Source organism: Tiliqua scincoides, chromosome 5, assembly GCF_035046505.1.
Source record: "Tiliqua scincoides isolate rTilSci1 chromosome 5, rTilSci1.hap2, whole genome shotgun sequence".
Classification (NCBI taxonomy): domain Eukaryota; kingdom Metazoa; phylum Chordata; class Lepidosauria; order Squamata; family Scincidae; genus Tiliqua; species Tiliqua scincoides.
Window position 1 is genome coordinate 142027994 of NC_089825.1, and position 9586 is coordinate 142037579.

Genomic DNA, 9586 nt, shown 5'->3' on the forward strand with positions numbered 1-9586 from the left:
TGGTGGGAGTGTGAGATTTCAGGATCAGATTTGGTCTGGAAGGAGCCAAAGACACTGGAGCCAAAGGGAGAGATTCTCATAAGCGGCTGCTCCTGTACAATCTCTGTCTCCTGGCGTGATCCTTCCACCCTCCGCAGCAGAGATGGATGCATTGCTGGTGGTGAAAGTTGGCTGCTTGGTGGGTCTACTGGTGATTACGCTCATTTGTGGTCTCATCCCATCACAGATCAAATGGTTCCACAGCAGCATGGCCAGAGGTAAGATGGTGGCAGGAGAGAGGCATTGACTGTTGTTTTTTCCCCTTTGTTGACTATTTGATCTCATGACTATTGGAGCAGTCTTACCTGTGTCCCTGGAAGTTTCAGTTCAAATATTTTCTTTGTCAAAAACTCAGGTGTCCACTCATGCCAATGGTTCTCATTTGCAAGGGCACTCTTTCTCAAACTGGACTGGGACCCACTAGGTGGTTCATGAGCAAATTTCAGGTGGGTCACCATTCATTCCAGTATTTTAGACATTCCAGTATATTAGACTTGATGCCAACATGGTATGTGACTGCATTTGGGGAGATCTGTACATTTAACTGGCTGCAATGTATATGCTTTTAACAATGATAGCAAATAGGGCTTACTCCTGGGTAAGTGTGGATAGGGTTGCAGCCTAGAATTGTTACAAAAATTTTCCTGCTTGATGATGTCACTTCCAGCTTAATGACATCACTTCCAGTGGGTCCCAGATGTATTGTCCTTATAAAAAGTGGGTCCTGGACTAAAAAGTTTGAGAACTGCTGTGCGAGGGTATATCTTAAATCTTGGTTCCTGCTGCCTATCAAGAATGTTTATTCTATTAATAGAATAATTAATGCACATCCTATTTTACAAAATATAAAATGAGGAGAAGTGGAGGGAGATGAAAGCAGGGCACCTTTAAGAGCCTTTGGACACCTTTTAAAAATATCAGTATGAATTTCTAGAGTGACTGTCCTTCAGGTGTCCATTGCTGCCCCTTCCAACTCCTAGAAACTAAATCTCAATGCAAGGTGCAAGTCTGGCTCAAGAACTTTTAGCATATGAGATGATGTGCCAAATGCTATATCCACCCCCCCCCCCTTAACCAGTGATGCTCCAGTCTTTGCTCTTCTAATTTCCTGGATTGGAAAAGGAAGTGTGGAGAAGAGTGTAGTGGGCTAGAGTGTCTCCCTCTTTTAATTCAGTGAGTGGGTGGAGGAGGAGGATCAGGGAAAGTGAGTGGGTCATCAGGGACAAGGTGAGCATCTTTGCCCCTTAGTGCCTGTTTCGATCTGCGTAATGGATGTGCCAGCCTTCAGTGGATAAATGCATTTTAACTTTTATGGAGTCATGGAAGTGTGCGTGTGAACTATAATACGACACAGAATTGCATACTGCCACATCACAATGTTGCTGCCAGCAAGGCTCACTTTGGACCACTGACCTTGTAGGACAATTCTGTGTGTTGGTTTCTAGTATCCTTTGGACCTGAAAAGGCAAGTGTCCTCCTTGCTTTTAAACAGAACAGGCTGTTGCAAAATAAGACAGTACACAGCAGCTGGAAGGGGGCCTCTTTGGCAATGTCTAGGCACAAGCAGTGGATGCTTAGCAGTGATTTGGAAATGTCATCAGGAGTGTTCAGTCCATGTGCCAGCAGGCTCCTCGTTCCATCTGTGAAGTGTTGGAGGCTGCAGTTCTCATGTGTGTCAGAGACTGGGGCGGGGAGGGGGAGTGTCTGCATCACTCCCAGTCTACAGTATGGGAATATTGCTTTTTCTTTACCACTTATATATAGACAAGAGCTGGGGGGACTCACAGCTTGTGAATAGGGCTGGCGCAAAACCTTCTAACACACAAGGTGGTGGGCCTCATTTTAGGAATGCATTTTTACCTTACATTGGAAAAGTGGAACACTGTAGCCTGGAACACTGTAGCCTGGAACACTGTAGCCACTTTTCCTCTCCTCCACGCTTCCTCTTCCTTTTCCTGTCCTGGGAATGGAGAAGGAATAGTGGAGATGAGTGGGTGGATGGAGTTGGGTGCCCCTCTGCCAATCTGCTACTGGATTCAACTGCTTCAGTTATCCTAATGAATGTGCCAGCTCCTCTTGAGGGGATTTATTTCATGCATTTTTTTATTAGAACCCCACAAGGTCCACCAATCAGATCACAGTGTAACATAGTGTTTGGGTGTGTGTGTAAGCAATCCCCTCCTGCAGCCCACGAGCCATACACTCATGAATACGAATTGAATATACTCACGCATTTTACAAGTATAGATCTACATACGGCAGCCCGACCCTATCCAACTTTCCAGCACCAAAGCAACAGCCATGCAGCCCTCTCGTAAGGAAACAAACATTCCCTTACCTTGAGGAGGTCTCCATGACTGCCCCCCCCCCGGGAGAATGGAGAATGCACCACCTTGTCACCGCTGCATAGGTGCTGGAAAGTTGGTTAGGATTAGGCTGTAAATTATTAAAGATTGGGGATTTAATCCAAAACTAAAATTGCCCCCCTCCCCGATGAATAATAACTGAGTTGAAGGAAACCATTTAAACACATATTTTACCTCTGAGGAATATTCAAGGGTATGAAAGAAGCTAATTAGTACATGCCCAATTATGAATAAGTTTTGAGGAACAGTAAATTATGAAAAAAATTTCAAAGTTCCATTTTACAACTGCGTGTAGCTGAGGTTCAGTGAGTAAATCCCATCTGCTTGTTTATGTGTCTCTGATTTGTAATGCACTCATTCCAAAAATTTTGGGGGCAGGTACTATTTCCCTTCTTCACCCCCCTCCCAAGCTTTTAATTTCATTAAGCCACTTCTGCCCAACGTTGCATATACGCAACAGGGATCAAATGTGTACACCTGTGCGCTGGGCAGAAACTAGAACACAACAGCAACACTCTTCTTCTTCCTCTTTTAAGATAACAACATATGAGGAACGAGGAAATGATACTAAGTTCTCATCTGCAGTTGTTTCTAACTTTAGGGCATGGGAAGAAATGCATTCAGCTGGTGCAGGGGTCTGAGTGATGTACTTTCATTGGTCAAAACCTGCTTTACTGCATATCCAGATTTTTGTGTTAAGCACACTGAATTTAGGAGTGCAGCAAATTCTGTTCTGGGATAGCTGCAAAACATGTCCGAACTCTGAATTTGTACAACTTGTGCATTTGCTATATCAGAGTATTGTTTGCAGGACAGACTGAGCCCTGCATAGGTCACCTTTCACATTCCGTGTTTCAGGAATTTGAGTGTGTGACCTCCCTAGACTAGACTGAAAACAATTGTGCTGCAGTGGTCTGCACAAAAGCTCTGTCCATGGTGCTGAAACCAAGGGGGCTGTTTCAGATGCCCAGCTCATCTCTCGAGGTTGAGGGTCATCGGATGATTTGCTCATTTGCCCATAGGAGATGGACTGTTGTCTCATGTTCTGTTTGTTTTCTCATCCTCTCTCCCTCCCCCATATTCCCTTCATAGGAAAGCACCGGCGCATTCTTGGCTTTATAGGTTGCTTTGCAGCTGGGGTGTTCCTTGGTGCCTGCATTATGCACATGGTGGCCGACGCATTGGGGGACATCCAAGAAGAAATTAAAAAGCTACAGCAGCCGGTGAGTTGCCAACAATAAGAGCCTTCTAGATCTGAATTGTGTTGGGTGTTTTGTTGGCATTCTGCAGATCTAGTTTTTGCTTTCCCCTGAATTGCCTCAATAATTATAAGTGCTGTTTCAATCAACTGGGAAGTGGTTAGGGGACAGGGAAACCCACCATTAATGTTAAAATGAAGCTTGAACTGGGAATGGCAGAAAAGTTCGCTCTTCAAAAAGATGAGTTCAGGTTTTGAAGATGTGCCGAGCAGGTTTAAACTGGTGTCAAATGTGATTTAGCTTGCCTAAACTCAAGGGGGTTGTATCCAAGGAATGCTACTTGTGACTTCATCCCACTGAAATGAATGGGACTGAAGTTGGCCATGAATAACTTGTCTCAGTGATGGTGCTTGGCTGGGATTCATATTCCTTGAATACAGCCTAATGTCTTTGTGCCACTCCTATTCTTGAAATGCGTCTAATTCTGCCCTTGTGTTTACACTCAGGGGAACTTTTCACAGAAGCATAACACTACCTCTGAAGACGACGACTCTGATGTAAGTGCTCCATCTCTGGAGCACACCTTTTCATGCCTCTTGGGGGTTACTGAGAGGAGGTTGGGATGCAGCTACTGTGATAGATGGATTGGGGATTTTGCACACTGGGGAACAGGAATAGAACAAATTTTGTTCCTGGATTCCACCTAGGAAAGGCCCGTCTATGAAGCTAGTTTCCTCAGGCAGCCAATTGGCAGAGGAAAGTCACTGCCTTCTGTCCATTTTGCTGCCTCCTCCTCGTGTTCACTGTTTTGGAAAAGAAAGAGGAGGAAAACAGGAGAGGATTGAGGTAGACTAAAATTCAGTCACTGTGTTAAGCTTGCGCTGGAAATGGTGGGATATTTGAGGACTGCAATTTCAAGCTCCCTTGCTCATGTGTGCTCTTTCTCTCTGTGAGTGTACGATGCCCCACTCAAATATTTGTCTTAAGTTTGTGCATGAAAATATTGACGTCAAAGCAAAACCTGATCTGAAAATGGGCAACTTGGCAGGCAGGCAACTTATTTGAAAAAGAATTATTGATCATGTAGCACATCTGCAGTCCCTTTTGATAGATGCCCTGAACTGGAGCTACTTTGCAACTGACTGTCTTCTTGCAGGGATACACCCGAATAGCATACTCATTCTGCAAAAGGGAGACATGAGCAAGAGATGTGCATGGTTGCACATGGAGGAAATATATACACAGTGGTGGGAATGCAGTCACGTCCAATATGCCAATAACACCAATATGCCAATCTGTAAGAATTAGCCCTTAATATAATAGGCTGCAGTAGACATGGTAAGGATTGCGGCATTCTTGTTCATGCATCTAACGACCCTTGGTTGCCACCTACTGGTGTAATCTTAATTTTACAACCTATTGGGTTTTTTTAGCAATGCAGAACAGTGACCAGTTCCTTAACTGCTAGTTTTAATTCATACTTCTGGTAAGTGAATGGGGGTTCACTTACCAGACCCTACCCCAATGAGGCTTGAAAGACACACGTACATAGTTGTATTAAAAAAAAAAAAAAAGATAGGCAGTTTTCAAGGCTGATTTGCCATGTGGTTTGGAGAGCTACCATTTCATAAACACCCATCCGCAGCCTCATTGGATGTGCAAAGCTAGTTGTTCAGTTCATTTATTTCTAGGAGAAAACCAGTGGATGAGACAGGGCAGGCATGTGCTTGATGTATTCTATCCTGCCATTCTAAAATTAAAAATAAAATTCAGTGAAGCAGGGGAAAGAACAAGCAAGAATAAAAAGTAGAAAAGAAAAGAGAATCATGAATATATATGTTGAAGCATTTGAGGCCCTGGGCTAGTAGCAGAGGGAAATGGAATTGGATAGTCATTTCTTTCTCTCTTTTCCACACAACAGGGATACCCATTTGGTGAACTAATCATCTCACTGGGCTTTTTCCTGGTGTTCTTTATTGAAAGCATCGTGCTTCAGTGCTGCCCCAGGGCTGTGCATTCCCATGGCGACCACGAAAGTCACGCCGATCACAAGAGTGGACCAGAATCCCACAGCTCTTTCCGGGCGTTTGTGCTCTTTATTTCACTCTCCTTCCATTCCGTCTTTGAGGGCTTGGCCATTGGAGTGCAGAAGGAGGAAGTGGCTGCCATTCAGCTTTGCTTAGCAGTGCTAATCCACAAGGCCATTGTGGTCTTCAGCTTGGCCATGAAGTTGGTGCAGAGTGGCACTGATGCCCGCTGGAGACTGCTATATTTGGTGGTGTTCGCTCTGATGTCTCCTGCTGGCATTGGGGTGGGCATTGGCGTGTCGCTTTCCAATGGTAATGGGAGCAGCCTGGCTCAGGCTGTGCTGGAGGGAGTGGCAGCAGGCACCTTCCTCTATGTCACCTTCCTGGAGATACTACCCTATGAGCTGCGCTCACATGAAAGCCTCCTTGCGAAGTTCTTCTTCATTGGCCTTGGTTTCTCTGTAATGGCCATCATTGCCATTTGGGCATGAAGGGCTGCCAATGCTGGTGTCATCATGGGAACCCATCAACATCTTCTTAGCCTAAAAACTGTTAAACATTTAAACAACACCTGTGAAGGAAACTGCCCAGGAGAAAACTAAGTTTCAAGACGATACAGCTGCCTGTACGAGGCAATAATGTATCATAGCTCACTATCCTCTATCCTGGATCTATGTACCATGAGTCAATAATAACAGCACAGTATTTGCTAACAGGGCCAAAGGCTGACAAATACAGTCATGTTTTCTCAATTTTCTACCACTCCATGAAAGTCAGTGTGGAATATGGAGAGAACTTAGGCAAGGAACGTGGGATTCAGCAGGGGCCTGGAAAACGGTAAAATTGGAATAAATGCCACTTAAGGAGTTTGAGTGCGAAAAAAATAAACGAATTTGTTGGTTGTGTTGTCTGGTTATGACCAAGGCGGTAGGGCAGTTTACATGGGCTGCACTGGGTATGTTGTATCCCTAATTCACTCAGCAGAAAAAAGCAGCAGCCAGTGGGTACTGTAGTGCCAGACTGCGTCAAAAAGGTGAATAACTGCACAAGCAAAATGACTTTCATTAAAAAAAATCCTGTTGAACTTGCTAATTTCTACTCTACTGTGGTAAGTTGAAAATAATTCAGCACACGTCCAGTGTCATCACTTCCAGTGACCTCAGACCTATGAGCCACTATTATCCAGCAAAGGAATTACAAAGAAAAAAATGAGGAGATACTGAGTTAGAATTTGTCAGGAAATTTGACTACGTTGGATTGGTTTGAAGAAAGGTGAAGCTTTTGTGTCTCATTTCATTGTGAAATAACTTACAGTCCAATCCTATCTACATTCCCACCCCACCACTCCAGCTGCACCACCAAAGCACCTATTGCATCCTGGGAGGGGAGGGGAGGGATAATCCTGGAGGGACCATTTGTTCCCTTGCCTGGTAAGCCTCTGCTATCATTATGGGTCTACTCTGACCTGCTCCATCAATTTTGCTTGCTCAAGCCTGAGTGGACCTGGAAAAGTGGATTGAGGCCAGAAAGGGGGATAGGATATCAGTGGTGCTATTGTAAGCGACACTGCCCCTTTCCTGGTCTCAAAAAACAACCCCCCCCCCCAGACTCTGTCTCCACCTTGTTCCTCCCACTCTCTGTTCTGCCCACCCCAGCCCACCCCCAGTGCCATTGTAATGGTGCCAGGGCTGTTCAGGAGACCACTAGCATGTAGCTGTGGTCACTTACTACTTGTGGCAGTGGCCTGGCTGTGCTGAATGGTGGATCGTGCTTTGTGACATTTCAGGGTCAATCTAAATTCTCATTTCCACACATTCCCCAAATAAAGACAGCCGACATCAGGTATGGAATTAAAATGGGCCACTTAATTGAATACAAAATATTGCAACAGGGCAACAAAAACTAAAAATCCGTCCCTACATGGGGGAAACGGCCCTAGCCGTCTTCACTCCCCGGTCTCATAGTACATCCACCCGACACCAGGCGTAACTCAAATGTTATGAAGCCCGCCTCTCAATGTTGCCTGAAGAGGGTAAGTCAGCAGAACTGCTATGCCTTGCAGGTCACTCCTGCAAGGCCCACCAGCTTGGGCAAGGTGCTTGCCAGCCGGCCTCCTCGAGCCAATCAGGCATCATGGGAGCAGTTCTGGTTCACCCCCCATCCTTGCTGACTTAGACTGGACATCCAGAATGTCTTCTGCCTACCCACCCCGCACTTCTAACGCCAGTGACCAGGACGTTAAATACCTACATCAGGACCCAAAACCCACTCCAGTCAGTCTGGGGTAGGCGAAATAACCACCAACACAAGCCAATTTAGATGGTGGTTAAAAATTATTACCCGGCCCTTGCAGAGCAACCAGCTTATCCAAAGCCCATTGCTGAATTACCAGTGAACAGCCAAAAGAGAAGCGGAATGAAAAAGGTAATGAACGGGGAGGTGGGAGGGACAGACAAACAAAGCCTCCAGGAGGCAGATGGCAGCCACTCATGGTATGCTTGTGAGTCCCTGAAAGTGTAGCAGGGAGTGGGGTGGGACAGGCAGAGCTCTGCTCCACTGGGCCCAGAACTCTGCGTTGGGCCTCCTGGACTGACATGGGGCATTTCAACTCTGTGCTGGCCGTTTCTCCGGTGCAGACTTGAGTAGCCCCATTCTGGGACCTGCTCTCCTACCCGGGGGAAGGGAATGAGTATCCCCTTCCCTCAAGGAGCCACCGGCAGCTGCCTGGTGCACTCAGGATGCAGTGGTCGCCATTTTAGTGCTGCTGCTCCTCAGGGTGCTGGACTCAGGATTGGACTGTTCATCTCCTCCACCTGATGATCACCATCCATGCAACCATCAGCAAACACTGGGCCCTGCATGTGTTGGGCTGTTGACACAAACTCGCACACACACACACATGTGCACAGCTCCTTCAGCCTTACACACATCTGAAAAAGTTTCTCAATGCGATCATCTGCCTGGCAATTATCTAAATCATTGCCTTCCGTTAGAGAAGTCCCAGGGATAATCTGAGGCCACCTTCAAAACTCACAACAACAACAGCTGACTCCACCTGGGGAGCTGAGGATAAAATGTGCACTTCAGTTTTGGAAAAGCTGGCTACGCCATGTAGCTCTGGGGTATTCTGTGCAGACAGCTGTGTTATCTATTGCTTGACTATGAAGACTTCAAGGGAGGAACTTGGCAGTGGGGATTCTCTCAGCCCCTCTACGGTCATTTCTGTTCATGACTGATGATTGTGTTCATAGTGCCTCGAGTGCGGAAGTCCCTGGAAATTGGTTGAATGCTGTGGGGCTGAGGTTCAGACATGCTGCTGTTCAGATGGTCAAGAGTGCTGCTGCTACTGCTGCAGCTGCCTTACGGTGTCATCAACAACTGCCACTCCAAGAGGGGTAGGCAGAAGAGCAGCTATCCATCTCCGGACGTAACTATTGGTGTCTTTTCCCCTCTCATAATTTTTGACCAGAGAAATATCTCTTTTAAAGAAACTCCAGTTGTGTCTTCCCTGGAAGGACAGTAAGTGGGTTGTGGTTTTGTTGTCTACTAATTCTGATTAAAATCAGTGTTGTAATTATAGAAAAATTCCTTGGGATTACATAGTTTGGGACTGGTGGCAATAGTGGGGCAGTAGTGGTGGCGTGGAGTGAGTTCAAGTTCACATATGCAAAAAGACCTCAGCAACTAGAGAACTGGAAGGTCAAGATGAATACTAAATAAATATTGTTATTGTTATTATTTTTATTGTTATTATTAACACTAGGCTGGAACTCTTTCGATGTGCCATGCTCATTATCCTTGTGCGGAGAAGTTTTTTGGCAGGAAGGAACACAACATTTGGTTATGTGAGCTGCAGTCTGTGCTCTAAAGTGGTTTTGCTAGTGGGTGTGCTTTTAAAGACATGTGGAACACGACCACACATGGAGGAAAGTTAATAGGCCTGCAGGTACAAGTG

General features: G+C 45.8%; 1 protein-coding gene across 1 annotated transcript; it reads left to right on the forward strand.

The window, feature by feature from the left end:
• The first annotated feature begins 16 nt into the window (after positions 1–16).
• Positions 17–6613, forward strand: LOC136651968 (zinc transporter ZIP2-like). Its single transcript, XM_066628747.1, has 4 exons — positions 17–257; positions 3498–3628; positions 4111–4161; positions 5526–6613. The coding sequence occupies exons 1-4, from the start codon at positions 143–145 to the stop codon at positions 6120–6122; spliced, it is 894 nt and encodes a 297-aa protein (XP_066484844.1). The 5' UTR covers positions 17–142; the 3' UTR covers positions 6123–6613.
• Positions 6614–9586: the final 2973 nt, after the last annotated feature.

Bases quoted from the DNA above. Each gene is read 5' to 3' on its own strand.
- LOC136651968 (XM_066628747.1), top strand. From the start codon at position 143: ATGGATGCATTGCTGGTGGTGAAAGTTGGCTGCTTGGTGGGTCTACTG. The intron at 258-3,497 runs GTAAGATGGTGG...TTCCCTTCATAG, and splicing joins CCACAGCAGCATGGCCAGAG to GAAAGCACCGGCGCATTCTT. The intron at 3,629-4,110 runs GTGAGTTGCCAA...GTTTACACTCAG, and splicing joins TTAAAAAGCTACAGCAGCCG to GGGAACTTTTCACAGAAGCA.